Genomic DNA, 17,118 nt, shown 5'->3' with positions numbered 1-17,118 from the left:
GCCCTGAACCTTGTTGTCTCATTTCAGCCCCTGGGGTCCCTGCCCATGGGCGTCCTGCTGAGTCCACCCGGTGCCCGGCCCCCAGCGCCCTGGCCCCTCGGTGCTGCCTGCGGCGGGAGCTGCCAGCTTTTTGGAATTCCTAATGCTCCTGGCCCCGGTGATTGGCTGCTCAGCTCTGACCCCACTTGGGCTGCCGCCTGGTTGGATAAAAGGGGAATCTCCTTGGGGCTCCAGAGCATTAGACACCGGAGGGGGCACCTGGGACCAACTTCGCGAAGCGGGGAGCCCGGCGGGGGGGTGGGGGGAGCAAAAGACCTGCGGCCTCAGCCCCTCCAAAGAGCCGGGAGATGACGGGGAAAGCGGGGGAAGCGCTGAGCAAGCCCAAATCCGAGACAGTGGCCAAGAGTACCTCGGGGGGCGCCCCGGCCAGGTGCACGGGGTTCGGCATCCAGGAGATCCTGGGTTTGAACAAGGAGCCCCCCAGCTCCCATCCGCGGGCTGCCCTCGACGGCCTGGCCCCCGGGCACTTGCTGGCGGCGCGCTCCGTGCTCAGTCCCGCAGGAGTGGGCGGCATGGGGCTGCTGGGGCCCGGGGGGCTCCCCGGCTTCTACGCGCAGCCCACCTTCCTGGAAGTGCTGTCCGACCCGCAGAGCGTCCACTTGCAGCCGCTGGGCAGAGCGTCGGGGCCGCTGGACACCAGCCAGACGGCCAGCTCGGGTAGGTGAGGGCGAGGCTGCCGGGCTGCCCGACTGGGGGCGAGAGCCGGGAACCCCACGCCGTCGGCTTTCGCTTGCACCGCAAGGCCTCCTCCCCGCGCAGAAGTTCGCGCCAGGCCGAGGGGTCGCGGCTCGGGCCTGGGGCCGGCGCGCCCGCCTGCTTTCGGCCCCGGCGTTTCCGGCCTCCGCGCCGTTCTCTGGTCCCCGCGTCGGGCCCCGCTCTGCCGCGGCGCCGGGTGGGGGCCCCGCCGGGAACCCGGCTTGGGGTGTCGGGGCCCGTGGGGCGGGCGGGGCACCCCCCACCCCAGCTCCGCTGCTCCACTGCGGCCCCGGCCTCCCGGAGCCGATTCTGTTCCGTGCGCTGCCGGCCCAGGAAGCGGGTGCCCCAGCCTTCGGCCCCAGCCCTGGAATCCAAAGTTGTTGTTCCTTCCTCTTTTTCGCCCTTCCACAACGCCCACGTTGGTCAGCTGCGGTTTATTTTTCACCCCACGAGCTTGGACACCCTGGCCTCTGCGGCGGCAGGAGCGGCCACCATCCGATTCCACCTAAACGCCACAATCTATCGGATGCCCCGCCCGGCGGGCTCGGGGGCCCCGGGGTGACCCCACCGCGCCCTCCCTGGACTGCCTTCCCGGCCGTGCGTCCCCACCCGCTCGGCCTCCGGCTCGGGCTCGCGCTCGGCAGTTCCCCCGATTTTTCGTTATCTTTGTATTTATTTATTTATTTATTTATTTTTATTTGGAGGGGCAACGAAAAGTGGCGCGTCGCAGCCTCTCCAGTCTCGAGCGGGGGCGCATTCTGCAGGCCCTGAAAAGGGGGCTGTGCCCGGGGAGACCCCAGCGCTTCCCCGCGCCCGGCTCCCTGCGCCCGGGCTCCGCTCCCCGGGGCCAACTTTCGGGCCCGGGGCGCCGGGGCTGCAGGCGCGGGGCAGGGCGCAGCGCCGGGATCCCCGCCTGCCGGCCCTGCGACCCCCTGAGGCTGCCTCGCTCCACCGCCGTCCCTGCCCCAAGCGCCTTGGGGCCTTTGCCTCTCTTGCAACGAAATCTGTTCAAAATCTCCGGATTCGGGCGCCGGCGTGGGTAGAGCCAGCCGGGGCTGAGGGATAGGGTCGACCTCTCGGAGGGCTCCCCCGGCAGGCAGAGCAGGCCCCCGCCGCTCCCGGAGGCGGCCCGGGGTGGGGCCCTCGCGGGCTTCGGGCGCCTGACGTCCCCGGGCGCTGCCAAGCGCGCCCCCCATTCTGCCGCATGTGCCTCCGCCCGCTTTTCAGATTCTGAAGATGTTTCCTCCAGCGACCGAAAAATGTCCAAATCGGCTTTAAACCAGACCAAGAAACGGAAGAAGCGGCGACACAGGTAAGGCCCCTGCGGCGCTTTCTGTTACCTCTTTTGCTCACCCACTCCCTGCCGGATCCCGCGTGGGGGTCCGGTCGCTCCAACCTTATTCCCGCCGACTCCTAAGTTGGAAGTCTAAGGCTGCGCCAGGGCCGGGGAGACCGAACGTTGTTTGGGGACATCCGCCCGGGACCCTGGCGTCCAGCTACACCGGGTGAGGATGGTCTGTGGCCGCCGGGGGGGCTTTTTCCTTGTGCGGGAGAAAGGAAAGGCCAAACCAGGGCCGAACCGGAGCCAGGGACCGGCAGGCGGCCCCAGATTCGATCCAGGCATCAGCGCCTGCGGAGAGCCGCGGGGCAGAGCGGCTCCCACCTCCCGCCCAAGCCGGCCCCTCTGCCCGCTGCCCCGGGACCCCATTCGGCCCCCGCCGTCCCTGTCCGCTCTGCCACACCCCTAGCCTTCTGCTCCCACCGTGCCACACATCCTGAGCGTGGTATCTCTGCACGGATGGGAATTTTTCGTTAGGCTTCTGCTCTTTTGTGATCCTGAGGGGCCTCTTCCCTTCCGTGAGCCTCAGTTTCCTTGTCTGTAAAATGGGGAGGGTAAGTGTGTGGACTGGATGACCCCACCAGTCCCAGCTGGAGTCGAGTGGGCTGCACTGGGGTACCAGCTACAGAGAGAATTTTTAAAAAATAAGTCTTCAAATAGGCATTACTTGTACAACTTTAAAATCCAATAGGTGCTGAAAGGTATATCCTGAAAAGTAACACCCCCCCCCCACCCCAGACGCTAATTCCCTTTCGCCTCCACACCACAGCTACTAGTTCCTTGTGGAAATTTATGAGGGGGTTTTAAGGCAATAAAGAAGCCAGAACCAAAAATCTGCCCGACTTTCTGCGAGTGCTGCTTCCAGAGTCCTCCCCTGTGCTCACCCTCCCCCCATCTGTTTCCCCAAATCTCTCCCTGCGCCCCAGTCCAGGTGGGGTGTCCGCAAGGTTCCTGCTGGGTCGCGGGTCATTTCTCCCCTGGGGAGCTCTCCCGGCTGCCACCCACCCCATCCTCTTCTCCCCAGTTTGTTCCCAGCCTCTTTGCACCCTTTCTCCGGGCACCTTTCTGCATTCCCCTCTTCCTTAGCTAGCCCTTGGCCACTCCACTATTGGCACCCACCTTATAAAATGGCTCTTCCTGTCCTCTAAGGGGCCAGTAGGTTCGGGCTGGAACAAGGGTGAACTCTGACTTGGTTTCTCGGTGACCTCGTTTATTCATTCCCTTCAAGCAGCATTTTTGTTGTGTTTAGCTTTGTTTTATTTTCAACGGAAACATTGATCCTGGGTCATTTTTTTTACATTCATTCATCCAACAAATATTCGTTAGAGCATCTTTTATGCACCCTTCTCATGCTGGTCCCAGGGTGGGTAATCCCATCAGCTTCCCCCCCACCCCTACCCCTCGAGCAGGGGCAGGGACGAGGACCATGGAGGGAGGACAGGTCAGAGCTGGGGCTGCTGTGCTGGTGCGGAAATGGGGAGAGGGATTCACACAGCAAGGGGAGTCCAGGAGAAAGCATCCCCTGGGTGCTGAACCGTGTTTCTGCTCCAGGACATCTCTTCGTGTGGCAGTTGGAGCTGGCTGACCCATAGCCCAAAGTCTCTGCTTAAGGCTCCGGACCTCTCCCCACTGAGGAGATGTTTGGGGATCCCAGTGAGACAGCACAACTCACCACCTGCCCTAGGTTTCAGGCGATTTCTGGTGTATGAAGAGAGCAGATTATTAGAGAGATCAGAATGGCTACTGATGGCCGGTGCAGCTTTTAATTAGTAAAATATATGTGTGTGTGTGTGTGTGTGTTTTCCTGAGCTTATCTCATTTGGGGATTTCAGGTAAGAGCCCCTGGAGTCTGGTAATGAGAGATGGGCATCTCTTTTTCTCCCAGAAACACGCTGGGCTTAGTAAGGGTCAGAGAGGGGAGTAGGGATGGAGCCGCGGCCTTGGGAGTCTCTTGGATTCTGGGCTTCTGCTCGTCCCTGCACTGGGAAAGCTCAGCTTCTCTGCAGACAGGATGCAATGGGCACCCGAAGAGTCTGGAGTTCTGCATGAAGCCAGGAGCAGGGTTTGGATCACATTTTGGGGATGCAGGAGCCTCCCTGGAGGAGCACACCAGCATCAACCCACAGATGAGCTCTGAGGCAGGCATGAGGGAAAGTTTAGGGGGTTCGAGGTTTTGTTTTGTTTTGTTTTGTTTTCAGTGAGAGCCCTCCCAAGGGGAGACTGGCACTTGAACGACCTCTCATCCTCTCCCTTCTTTGGCTTTGGCCAAGCCACAACACCTGTGTGCCTTGATTTCCCTAGTTGTGAGAAGACTTACATACTTCGATTGTTTATTTTGACAGTCTGTTCAGGGGCCCTTCCGTAAGTGGCAAGAGCAAAATAGAAACGAGCAGATCTTCAAAAGTCTGAAGAATTCACTTTCTGTGTACATAAACGTTCCATTCCCCCCTCCCAAGAGAATAGGAGAAACAATTTAGAATCAAACCCGTCATTTTCTATAAAGCGCAGAATCTTTTTTTCTCACACATCCCCCGTGTCTTCCCCCAAGATATTAAAGCCGACACCACCATAAGGACCCAATGGGGCTTACACCTATACTTTTTCCTTGTGTTGGGTGAGGGTGAGAGTGAGGGCATCAGTGAAGGATTCTAACCCCGTGTGCTGGTCCCCAGGGTCAGATCCCAGAGGCTCAAGCAAAGAATGTACCATTTTTACAAGCTGGGTTTGTGGAATCGGGACTCTATTGCCCAGATATTGAACAGGATAAAGGTCATCTTGGAAGTTGGTGAAATTAAGCCTGAAAAGAGAAGAATTGGTGCCTATCAGTGGGTGTGTATGGCTTATGGGGAAAAGTGGGTCTGTGAAGCCCCTGATATTGGAGGTAAAAATTTGTGTTGGAGCATATTCATTTGCACATTGTCCTAGGGCAAAAGGATGTAGCTTTTGCCTGATTCTTAAAAGAGGTTTGGACCCAAATAGGTCAATGTAGACTGCTCTGTGGGGAGTGGGGGCTGTGTAGGCAGGCTCTCTCACAGTGACCTGAATGGAACCCCCCTGAATGGGGCGCCCCCTTGATGAGTGGCTGAGCCTAGGTGTGAGGTGGTTGGAAGGTGCTCCTTGTCTTCTGAGCACAGGAGGTGGAGGGGGAGATCTGAGGGCAGCTCTAAGGAGCTAGTTGTTCTGGGTGGTGGCAGGGGAAGGGCAGGTGAAGAGGGCAAAGTGTTGGGATGCATGGGGAGGTGGGAGATTCGATTCTTAGCCGTTCAAACACTGGGGTTGCAGTTGCATTTGACCTTCTGCTGGGTCTTTGAACGTGGGTGTCATTTAAAAGATCAACTTCTATCTGTGAGAGGAAACTGGGAAGCAGGTCCCAGTGGGCCTGAGGCATTTATTTATCTGGTGAGTCGCTCACTCTGTGCTCGGGAGGAAGATGAAGGGCTTTCTGCAGTTTTCTAAAATTTTTGTCTCAACACCCTTTCCCCCAAATCACTTCCAGAAAGATTCCCAGTATGAAATGTCCCTGAGGGCTAAAATAATGTCCTCCTAAGAAGGGTAGTGTGGATCCTCAGCCTTGAATGAAGACGAGTCTAGAGGGTTAAGCTACTAGTGTGCGTGAACACATGTGAGCGTGAGTGAGTGTGTGTGGTGTGTGTGTATGTGTGAGAGAGTTCGTGTCTGATTGTGCTGAGCCAGCCCTGGGTTTGGGGTCTGTCTAGGACACATAGAGGAAGGTCATACTGTCCTCTCTGGAATAGTCTCTTTCAGTTTCTGGGTCCTGAGTGTCTGGTTTTGCTCCCCTAGGACAATCTTTACTTCCTACCAGCTAGAGGAGCTGGAGAAGGCATTCAATGAGGCCCACTACCCAGATGTCTATGCCCGGGAGATGCTGGCCATGAAAACGGAGCTGCCAGAGGACAGGATACAGGTAACAGAGCCCCGAGTCCCTGTCTCTCTTTCTGCACCCTCTGAGGCATTGACCGCCCCAGGCTCCTGGATACCCGTGACCCCATCTCCCATTCCCCTGCTATGGGTCCTTATGAAGAACAGTTCGGTTAAGCTGACAGGTACTTGCTGAACACCTACCACGTGAGGTGGACACTGGGGTGGGGCGTGGGGGACAAGGACTTAGATGGTGTGGCTGGCCTGCTGTTCCAGACTATAGGCTTCCTGAGGAGTAGGTCAGGCAGACCGTGAAGGGGCCTGTGGTGGGACGAGGAGTTCTGGGCAAGTCATGGGTTCTCAGGGGGGTCTCTGTCGTGGCAGGTATCTCCTAGGGATAGCTAAATGTCTGCTCCAAAGCCAGAGGTGGTAGAAGGGGAGAATGACTTCTAGCACTGACCCTATTCTGTTTCTCTTCCTTCCACTCCCCTACCCCATGAAGAAAAGGTCACCCCTCCCTTTCTGTCTACTCCCCACCACCTCCATCCACCTGAAACTCCTTCCTCACACAGTCAGGCAGCTGGCCCTGCCCTGAGCTCCTGCTCGGGTCTGGCCTGGGGTGTGGCTGGGGACGCTTGCCTGCAAGTGTGGCTCAGTAAGTCCTCCTTCTCTCCTATAAAGAGTTGCTTTTTGTTTGTTTTAAGATTTTATTTTTAAGTAATCTGTACACTCAACATGGGGCTTGAACTTACAACCCCCAGGTCAAGAGTTGCATGTTCCTCTGACTGAGTCAGTCAGGCGCCGCCCCTCTCCTAGAGACTTCTGTGGCATAACCGACCCCTGGTCTGGACTGGGATGGTCTCAGCTGTGCTGGGCTCAGGGCTTCCTTTCATCAGCAACAAGACCTTTCCAAGGCCAGAACCCCCTCATTAGGCAGGAGTGGGTCTGCTTAATGGTTTCTCTGGGAGAAGATGAAGTTTGATGATTTTCTAGGTAAGGCCTCCATGAGGCAGAAGAATCGAGTTGGGTAGGAAGAACATTTCCAGAAGATTTGGGTTTGCCTTTACTGGATCACATCCTTAAGTGAAAGCTGCTTCCACCAGTGGAATGGTCCAGAGCAGTTCACTGCTAAGGCTGGGAAAAGTAAGGGGGAGAAGGGGTCCCGACTTCCTGAAACCCCTCCCAGTCAAGAGCCCTTGGAGGTGGGACGTGTGTTGGGGGGAGAAGGAACCAGATAAGTTGTGGGTTGCTTTGTGTCCTCTCACTGGACAACCAGAGAATTAGAAATGAGACATGAGCTACTTTTCCAGAAGGGTCTTCCTCTCCCTTGGAAATCTATTAGGAATTTCAGCCAGTGGCTTTAGACATTGACACAATAAGCTCAATTATTCATAAGCAGATTATCTGTTTGGTGCATTATCCATGGTGGCCTGGATCCATCATCCCTCCACCCAGTTGGTTCCAGTGGGGTAAGCCTGGGGTGTGGATTCTGAATTGTGTGTGTGTGTGTGTGTGTGAGCCAAGGCCCAATCCAGTCAATGTGGTAACCCCTACCTGGCCTTTGTTTGCACAAAGTTGACTATTACAAGTGGCCAGGGTGGGGTGGTGGGCTGAAAAACTCTCCTGCTGGTAGGCCTCACACTGGCACTACTGGGACCAGTAAGAAGGAAGAGCTGCCTCTTGCGGTGGACTGTCCTAAAATCTGTCCGGCCGCGGTGGCGGTGGGTGGGAGGGCGTGAAGGATTCTGGGGAAGGCTCTGGCTCAGCCATTACTGCATTGCTGCAGACGCCCCAGCAGGCAGATGCCAGGCTTCATCAAGTTGCCTGGGGGTGGGGGACATCTGTCGGTGGTGTCTGAAGCCACAGGAACCAGCAAGGAGGAGCTAGGGTGTGGAGTAAGTTGATTGCCCTGGGACTTCGAGGACTGTAGATCTGGGAGAACGGAGCCGAGAATCTCTCAGAGTCTTTGAGCACCACAGGGTTCTTTGGCTACCAGCTGCCTCCAGAAGGTGTATGTGAGCTGTCACATAGCCTTGCCCCAGGTGGCCCGGGCAGTCTCAGCATGCATCAGCGACGATCACAGCTATCATTTACAGAGCAGTTTGCACGTGCCTGCTGTTCTGAAAACACGGCGTGCACGGGAGAGGCAAGTAGGCATAGTGGTTAGGGACGCTGTTTCAGAGCCAGACACAGCCTGGCTCCACCGTGCCCAGCTGAGTGACTGGACGAGTGACTTCAGCCTGCAGAGACCCTGATTCCTCATCTGTAGAATGGGGGTGATGGTGAGCCCCGCCTCTGGGGCAGATGCCATGAGCCACGTGTCGTCTGTTCTGAGTGATGCCTGGCAGGTGCGCCGTGCCCACTCCACTTCAGCACTGATCTCATTTAGTCCTGGAGATAACTGAGGAAGCGGAAACACAGCAACTGGCCCAAGGCCACACAGCTAGGAGGTGGGCGACACAGGGCTCTAACCCAGGTCTGCGTCGAAAGCCCACACGTTCACCACCTGCCTCTTGAGTTTGAAGCCTGTGTTTTGACTTGAAGCTGGGGGGAGCAGAGATGGTTGGAGGTCAGGTGGGGACTGGTATCGACCTTCTTTATAAAAATAAGCAATACTTATTGAGTACCGGGCATTGTTCTAAAGAAAAAACCTCAAAAACTCACTCATAAAAAATTATTTTTTGAGTGGGCAAATTCTTGTATCTAAGTTTGTGGTTTGGCTATTCTGACTAGCGCTGTTCAAGTCTGCCTCTTTTAAATGGATCCCTGTCCAGGGATAGGGAACGAAGTTTGAAGGGATTCTATTCCAGAAGTTAGAAGATATGCAGTCTGTCTCAGCCTGGGGCACTTATTAGCATCACAGGGCAGCTTCTGAAAACACCCATGCAGGGCTCCCATGCCCAGCCATTCTGATTTAATTGCTTTGGTGCTGAGCCTTTGGCATCTGTATGTTTTTAAAGCTCTCCAGTGATTGTGGGCAGCCAGTGTAAAAAGGCTGGGTCAGAGGCTCTGGAAAGGAGTTTCTGCATTTTATGTGCATTAATATGAGTGGAAGGAGGTGGAGTTTGGGAGGGGACAGGGTAGGAGGAGGGACAAGGTGACTTGTCAGGTGTGCAGGGAAGGATGCTGCCCGGGCTGCTGGGCAATGTGGGCAAAGCCGCCCCCTACTGGACGTCAGAGGCTGCAGCAGGGCCCAGCTTCTCTGAGCCTGAAGCCGGGGCAGGAAGGGGGAGATGCTGAAATATGGTGTCAGGAATGCTGAGCGCATGTGGACGGTTAAGTCCTTAAATCACTGCCACGATGAGCTCAAATTAATCAGCTTCCAGCCCGAGGAGAGGAAGGAAGCTGGGTGAATGTGATGGGACCTGCCACATGGCTGACAGAGCCAGGCCGATGGCAGGAGGCAAGATCGGAAGGCAGGGCCTGGGGAGGCAAGCAACCGGAATGTGCAAAGAGCATCCATTGTACAAGATGTCTCCTTGAGGGGGGGCGATCCTGGGAAGACCACAGAGGGTCTCCTGGGAGACCTTTGAGGGAAGGAGCCCTGGGTATGGTGTCTTTTGGGGATGCCGGGATGGGAGCTTGCCGGACAGGAGCTGGGTGATAACAAGAGAGGCCATGGGCCCAACCATAGCTGCTCTATCCACACCGTGAGAGAAGTTGCTGGTAGGGTTGCCTGCTCTGCTCCAAGTGCGCTCTGTAGTAGGAAAGCACCTGTTTGGCAAGAACCCCTCCCCAGGTCCAGTCTGTCCTTGGAGGCACAATCTCTTGGGACCCTCGCTGACAGCTGGGGCAGGGGGGGGCTCCTGCCAGACCAGCTGTGTGGACCAGCAGAGGCATCCCACTGGGCTTCCGGATTGCTGCTAGGGCGCCACCTCTGAGGGGAGAAGCAGGAACCCAGACTCTTCCCCAAGCTGGAAGATCGTACCTGGAGTGCCAAACCCGGTGACCCTTGGTGTCACTTTGGGGCCCCTTCTCAGGCACTCAGAACCCTGAAGTGTAATGCAGGGCTCTGGTCCTCACTGCGGCCTTGACGCAGTTTCTACTGAGGAGTTCCAGGCCTGACTGTCGCGTGAGAGGGGCGGTCTCCTCTAGAAAGTGGGCAGCCAGGAAAAGGAAGGAGCGAGGGACTAAAGGAATATTTGGGGCTTGCCAGAGCCAAGAGGCCAAGTAGGGAAAAGGGCCTAAATGCTTAGAAGGACTCTCAAAGGTAGGAGATGGGAGGACCTGGCTTTATATAAAAAATGTCGTTGAGAATTTGCTGGAAAGCAAAGCCTCATTTGTCGCATGTTTATCCACAGAATTCATCCAGCAGCAGGCTGGATGTTCTTATTATGTGCCAGGCATTTCCCAAGCACTATTATAGTTAATTTTTATAACAAACCTTCAAGGAGGTGGTATGACAGGACAGATGAGGAACCAGAAGCTCGAAAGGTTAAGAAACGGGCCCAAGATCACCAAGACGGTGGGAGGCAGGGCAAGGATCTCCAGCCGAGGCCTTCTAGCCCCTGATCACAGTCAACTTGCAGGGAGCGTTGGGCGCTGCATGTGTGTTCTCTCACATTTGGGCCTCAAGGGCCTGGAATACATGAGAAATGTGCCGATAGTCGCAGGGCTCTCCGTTTGGCCCGCTGGATGCCTAAAGGGGAAACAGGCTAGCTGTATGAAAATCGTATAGCTTGAAGTTTAGTTCTGTCCCTCTGCGCCTCTCCTGGAGTTATTATTATTTGCAGTCCAGCCTTGCTAAAGGGCCTGCGGAGGAGGCCAGAGGGGCAGGTAAAGCTGTTGATTAACCTGCCCTCTGTGCAGGCTCCCACTGGTTTTCTTTGCCTCCACTGAAAGAAAATAAGTAGCATTTTTTGAACACCTTCTATGTGATAAGCATGGGTTTTAGGAACTTTCACTTATTGCATTAATCCTCAAAACCACCCTGGAAAATAGGCACTATCTTATGTTTGAAGGGACTGAGACTGAGAGAGGGCAAGTCACTTGCCCAAGATCACACAGCAATTTCTGTCGCAGCTGGGAATTCCAGCTCAGGACCGTCTGACTTCAGCGCTTCTTGGGACCATCAAGTCCTGCACACATACTGGTTGCTTCCAGGAAGGGAAGAGAAAGGCAGACATGAGGAGTGGTTAGGCTCAATGCTAATCCCTTGTCCACTTCCCTCCAAGGCATCCAGCCACAGCTCCCCTGCCAACTGTCCTAAAAAGAAATGGTTTTGGCTGTCCAGGTCCCCTCAGCATCTGGTCTTCGCAGAGAGCCAGGCGTTCCAGGAGCCCATAACCGCGGGTCCGCACAACTCCTGGTTTGAACGAGCAGCTGCACCAGCTCTCCCGGGAACGTCTGTGGGCAAAGTCTGATCTGCAGACCAGTTATTCATTTGCCCAAATTAGGAGACCCAGGAAAATAGTTCTGTTTATAGGCCCCAGAGAGCATCTGAATCCCAAGTCTGCACCCCCTTCTTTTTTTTTTTTTAAAGATTTTATTCATTTATTTGAGAGAGAGAGAGAGAGCACATGAGAGGGGGGAGGGTCAGAGGGAGAAGCAGACTCCCCGCCGAGCAGGGAGCCCGATGCGGGACTCGATCCCGGGACTCCAGGATCATGACCTGAGCCGAAGGCAGTCGCTTAACCAACTGAGCCACCCAGGCGCCCTGCACCCCCTTCTTTAGTGCTCCTGTAAAGATGCGGTTTCCATGTGAGAACCATGCTCCCCCCGCCACCCAAGCACCAATGCTCATGGAATCCAGAGGAAGCCAGGACAGTGCATCCTCCCAGGCATCCACACTGGGGTGGGTGGGGCATCTCTGCCTTTGTATACTCCCCAGTCCAGTGTCCAGGATCCATAAATCCAAACCGTGCCAAAAACACAGTTCTTTCCTAAGTGAGTCAGCAGAACTCACTAATGGCAAAAACCAGACCTGAATTTATGCTCTTTATTTATCCCTTTTAGCGTGCATATGCATATGTTTTGCTGCAGAAATCAAAACAAGTGAGTTTGGCTTCGGTGGGCCGCTGCAGCCAAGTGTCACGTAATGCGGTAATGCACCACCTCTTCTTTCTAAAATCCCAGACATTGTGGAGTCTGGTCCCATGGGTTCCAGTTAAGGGGCTGTGGTCTTGCTGTTTCATAATGCACTGCCTTCAGGCAGGAAGGTCATCTCCTGACTAGGAAGCAGATTTCTTAGATTCATAAAGAAAGCCTTCCCAGCCCTCTGTGGTCACACTTGGTGCCTGGAATTCCATCACCAAGGGCTTCATTCTTCTGTATTCTCTGAGAGGTGGCTGAAACCAGAAGTCACATTTTATGTGGCTCAGTCCTTTCAGATTTGTCCTCTATGGGAGAAGGTAGCTTGTGCCAAGTGGGTATTTATAGAGGGCCACCAAGTGCTACTGGGAAGGAAGATGGGACAGGACAGAGGTATCAGACGAACCGCAGGCACTGGGTCTGTCCGACAGTCGGGCGGAGAGCCTGAGGGACAGACAGGTGGCGCTGGGGAGGGATCTAAGCACAGCGTGGAGGCAGGCCGGGACGACAGGCGAGTTAGCCCGGGCTCGCATTGCTCATCTTCTCCGCTCTGTAGCCCGCGAAGCGTAGCCATCTAGTGGCTTTCAAATTGCGGAAACCCTTTCTTCGGCAGGGGTCACCCGTGGCGGTCCGGGTCCGGACCAGGGGAAAGGCCCTGCACAAGGGCTCCGCAGCTCTCCAGGAGGGCCCGAGCAGGAACGGCAGGTGCCAAAGCCGGTGGTGGCAAAGGTGCAGATCTCTGCAGGCGGCGCCACCCAGGGTGGACTGAGCGATCCTTTTCTACTGGGCGTGGCGAGGCCCGGGGCGTCTTGGGCCGCGTCTCTCCCATTTTTGTGCGTTCCTGGTTATTTACAAACGGAGAAATTTCACGACAGGGTTACACACATTTCTGTCCATTTAAAGGTGTGCGTAGACCGCGCGGTCTTTCCGCAGCCCCACACAGCGCGGGGCTCTTTGAGGGTCGTCGGGAGGGAGGCAGGGCTGCCGGGGCGCCCCCTGCTGGAGGCGTCCGGCCGCGCTCAGCCGCAGACTCAGGGCTGCCTGGGGCCGCCGGGGCTCTCACTGCGCCACATAGCGGCAGCGGCGGGAACGGCGGGGGCGCGCGGATCCGAACCCCTGCCCGGGCCTCCCGGCGGCGGAGGCAGCAAAGGGTTAAACTGTCAGCGGCGCGATGTTAAACAGGTGTCAAAGGCGCCCCATATATCTGCAGATTGAAATCAAATTCTTTGCCGTATAAAAAGATAAATTACCCAGGCGCTGCCGCGCGTCCCACTCATCACGCCAGCGCCAGACGGCAAGCAATTTTTTTTTTAATGTGCTAACGACCTAATCAAGCAATCAAGTCGGAGAAGATTGCAGAGTGACCCGGGCAGCCATCTGCCGGCGAGCCCCGCATTCATTTCCCGCGCCCCCGCGCGGGGTGGGGGCCGGGGAGGGAGCTGCCGGGGGGAAGAGGGGAAAAAATCCTAAACAAATTAACACCCAATTTTCCCCGTCTAATTAGTTAAATGAGATGTGTTTGGGGTCCCCCGGGGAGGGGGAGCGGCTCGCGGCGCGGCTCGCGCTGCCTCCGCAGCATTAATTAGTGCGGGTCAATGCCGCGGCTCCCGAGAGAGCAGCCGCTTTAATTTCCCGTGATATTTCAGTGCCTGAGGCCCATCGATTCAAACAGAAATTAACTTATTTTTCAATCAGCCCAGGGCTGCCCCTGGGGGTGACTCTTCTTTTGCCGCCTCCTGAATAGAGCTGGAGCAATTTTTCATCAAAAGCTGAAACCTCCGCCTCTGGGGACGGGGGAGGGGCCCGGAGGGAAGGGGGCGGGGAACCCGGCCGAGGCGAGGGAATGGAAATCGCAGAGGAAACTAATAGATTTTCCCCGAACCCGCCTCCGTCCTCCCGCGCTTCCCGAGGCGCCTTGGGCGTGTCGCCATCCCCGGGGGTCAGGGCCCGGAGGGGCTGCGAGGGGACGGGAGGGGGCCGCTGGTCGGGCCTCGGATCCTTCCAGAGCCCACCGGTTTCTCGCCGGCCTTTCACCTGCCTGAGGGACAGTGCAGCTGTCCCTAGCGCTGGCTCCTGCCAGCTGCCGGAAGTCTCAGGAAAGCTGCTTTGGGAGACCGAGAACTCTCCCTTCCCCCAAGCATGGCAGGGACTGCTCCAAGCACGGGGCTGGAGCGCTGCTGACACCCCCAGGGTACCCCATGCCCTGCACCAGTCAGCTTTGGGGCCAGAGAAACATTCTCCAGGGTGTCCCCCACTGCACCCTCCTAGGTCTCCATCTCCCTTTCTTGGCACACCAAGAGAATTTTGTCTTCCTTGCCTGACTGAGGATGGATGCCCAGCTCCTCTGAATAGCACTCAGGGATGGGTCCAAAACTGTGGGGAGCTGGTGAATGGAGGGCACTTTGGCAAAACAGGGCTTCACCAGGACGGGGCTGAGAAAGGAGGCTGACTCAGGCCTCCCCGGAGTGTCCCTTGGGGCTTCCTGATACCTGAATGCCATGCCCTTTGCTGCGTGAGTCCACACTCACCTGGCTTCTGGGACTGCTTGGCCTCTGGAGTTCTGGTGGAGAGGGAGCCCCGAACAAGATGCATGGCTAGTCCAGCCCCTGGAAGGAATGTGTTCCTCTGCAAGTCAGAAATGAGATTCTGTTTATAGGCTGGAGGTGTGACCACCTGCAAGAGAGCTACCAGGGTGGGGCTTCTCAGCTGCAAACCGAGGACCATGCTGGGAACTGCCCACCTGCAAGACCCTATCCGGAGGCCTCTATCCCATCACCCTAGAACTGCTGTGATTTAAAAAAGAAAAAGAAAAGGATCCATTTCACCCATCATGTTCTTACAGGACTGGGTGACCTCCTTCTGGGCACTCGGAGCCTGGAGGAACCCCGGGGGGTACCATGGGGTGGGGGAGCTTAAGTGAGGGCACCCTGCTGGAGAAACGAGCAGTCACAAGGGGATGCAGCAGCCAGCAATCAAAAGGGTGGGGAACTTCACAGGGGGCCCACTGGGGTAAGGGCCTGGCCTCAGTGCCTCTCAGAACATACCCCTGCCCTGTTCATCCTCACTTGCAGGTCTGGTTCCAGAACCGCAGGGCCAAGTGGAGGAAACGGGAGAAGTGCTGGGGCCGGAGCAGCGTCATGGCGGAGTACGGGCTCTACGGGGCCATGGTGCGGCACTCTATCCCCCTGCCAGAGTCCATCCTCAAGTCTGCCAAGGACGGCATCATGGACTCCTGTGCCCCGTGGCTGCTGGGTAAGAGCCCGCACCCTCCTTGGGGCCCTGCCCCTGTGGTGAGGAGAGCGGGCTCCCTGGAGGAGGAGGAGACAGAGCCCTGGGGCAGGGACACCTGGCCACAACAGCCTAGCAGGACAGAGGCACTCCAGACCAGGCCTCCTAGTCTCCCTTAGGAGCCTCAGAGGGTAGGCTGGGCCCAGGGCTTGCTGTCTATCCCCTGTGCCCCCCTACTGAGTGGCTCGGACTCTCATCCCTGCCCGGGCCCTGACTGTGGGTTCTTTTGTCCTGTGAGAAGGGTGTGGCTGTAGCCCCAGGGTCCATACCCTCTTCTTCCCTTGGCCAGAGGTAGGCTTGTGGTGAATGAAACAGCTCCTCTTGGGGGTTGAGGGAACCCCTAAGACCCTCTGGCCACCATTCTGGCTTTGCCCAAAGGACTGCTTCCCCCTGAAATCTCTCCACGTGCCATCTTCCCCCCACCTGCCCTCAGGGCCTTGGTCGGTTGCAGCACCAGCTCATCTTGGGGTTCCAAGATCTGAATCCCAGGAGGGAGGGATGGGGGAGCAAGTACGCTTGGGAAGGGATAGAACAGGCTGCCCGGCGGCCAGGTGCCCAGGGACCTGACTCGAAGAAGCCCTCTGCTGGCCTGCAGCCCCATCCCCTGGCCACCCTCCCGCTGCCCCGGCCCCTGGGACGCGCGTGACTGCGGTGTGTGAAGTAAGGCTTTCTGCTCGTCCTTAATTCTGGCCTCTCTCTATCTTTGCCGTTTTCAGTTCAAGATGGCTTTCCCAGGCGCTTTTCTAAACCCGAATACCAACAATTCTTTTTAGGGATGCACAAAAAGTCGCTGGAGGCAGCAGCGGAGTCGGGGAGGAAGCCCGAGGTGGAGCGCCAGGCCCCGCCCAGACTCGACAAGATGGAGCAGGAGGAGCGGGGCCCCGACCCTCCAGCGGCCATGTCCCAGGAGGAACTGAGAGAGAACAGCATTGCGGCGCTCCGAGCCAGAGCTCAGGAGCACAGCACCAAAGTGCTGGGGACTGTGTCTGGGCCCGACAGCCTGGCCGGGAATGCCGAGGAGCCAGAGGACGAGGAGGCCATGGACGAAGACAGGCCAGCGGGGAAGCTGAGTCCACCACAGCTTGAGGACATGGCTTAGATCAAGGGCTCGCGGATACCAGGCCCCAGGACTCTGCTCTCCTCGGGGCCTGTGGTGTTGGGAGGTGTTCTCTGAGGCAGGGCTCAGGCCTGGCCTCGGCCACCCTCCCCCTGCCCCACAGGCCCCCCATGACCCCCGGGCCGACTTCAGGCACAACTCAGTTCTGGCCGAGGCTTTGGGCCATGCTGAGACACCCCCTATCTAGTCTTGACCTCTCCAGCATCCTCCTCCTCATCCCAACAGCCCTGCCTCAGAAGCCTTCTTGCTGCCCCAAACCACCCCCTCAAGCCACTTTCACTCAATTCCTTGGTGACTCTCACTGTCCACATCCACCCCTCACTCTCTGTTCTCTTGCTTGAAAGAACCCCCGCCCCAGCTCCTTCGCGAGGGCCTGGGCCTGGGCCTCCAGAGTGTGGCCATACTGTCCTACAGGCCCAGGCCCGGCCTCTGCCCCACGCCATCGACGGGGCCCAGATTCCAGGTGAAACTTGGAAGGTGTCATCCTGAGCCCCTCAGCCCCCCTCCATATCACGCCCTCTGCAGTCACCCTCAGGAGCCTGCCCGCCCTCCCCACCCCCAGCCTGCCCCACCGTCCCCCGCAGCATGACCGTCAGCACCGCACGTGGCCACGGACAGTACCTGGTCCAGGGCCTGTGTCCCTGCAGCCAGCGGGCCCCTGTCACAAATGCTGTGCTCAGGGCTCTGGTGGGGAGGCCAGACTCTCACC

General features: G+C 57.3%; 1 protein-coding gene across 1 annotated transcript; it reads left to right on the top strand.

Moving 5' to 3' along the window:
• The first annotated feature begins 347 nt into the window (after positions 1-347).
• VSX2 (visual system homeobox 2) lies at positions 348-16,391 on the top strand. The gene is made up of 5 exons (XM_034992703.1): positions 348-717; positions 1,984-2,068; positions 5,897-6,020; positions 15,076-15,256; positions 16,066-16,391. The coding sequence occupies exons 1-5, from the start codon at positions 348-350 to the stop codon at positions 16,389-16,391; spliced, it is 1,086 nt and encodes a 361-aa protein (XP_034848594.1).
• Positions 16,392-17,118: the final 727 nt, after the last annotated feature.

This window comes from Mirounga leonina, unplaced genomic scaffold (genome assembly GCF_011800145.1).
Source record: "Mirounga leonina isolate KUSES-001 unplaced genomic scaffold, KU_Mleo_1.0 Mir_82, whole genome shotgun sequence".
Classification (NCBI taxonomy): domain Eukaryota; kingdom Metazoa; phylum Chordata; class Mammalia; order Carnivora; family Phocidae; genus Mirounga; species Mirounga leonina.
Note: the sequence above shows the minus strand (reverse complement) of the source record. Positions and strands in the feature narration are given on the sequence as shown.

Excerpts from the sequence above, each read along its gene's own strand:
- VSX2 (XM_034992703.1), top strand. The coding sequence starts at position 348 with ATGACGGGGAAAGCGGGGGAAGCGCTGAGCAAGCCCAAATCCGAGACA. Across the intron at positions 2,069-5,896 it reads CGGAAGAAGCGGCGACACAG|GACAATCTTTACTTCCTACC; the intron begins GTAAGGCCCCTG and ends TTGCTCCCCTAG. Across the intron at positions 15,257-16,065 it reads CTGTGCCCCGTGGCTGCTGG|GGATGCACAAAAAGTCGCTG; the intron begins GTAAGAGCCCGC and ends AATTCTTTTTAG.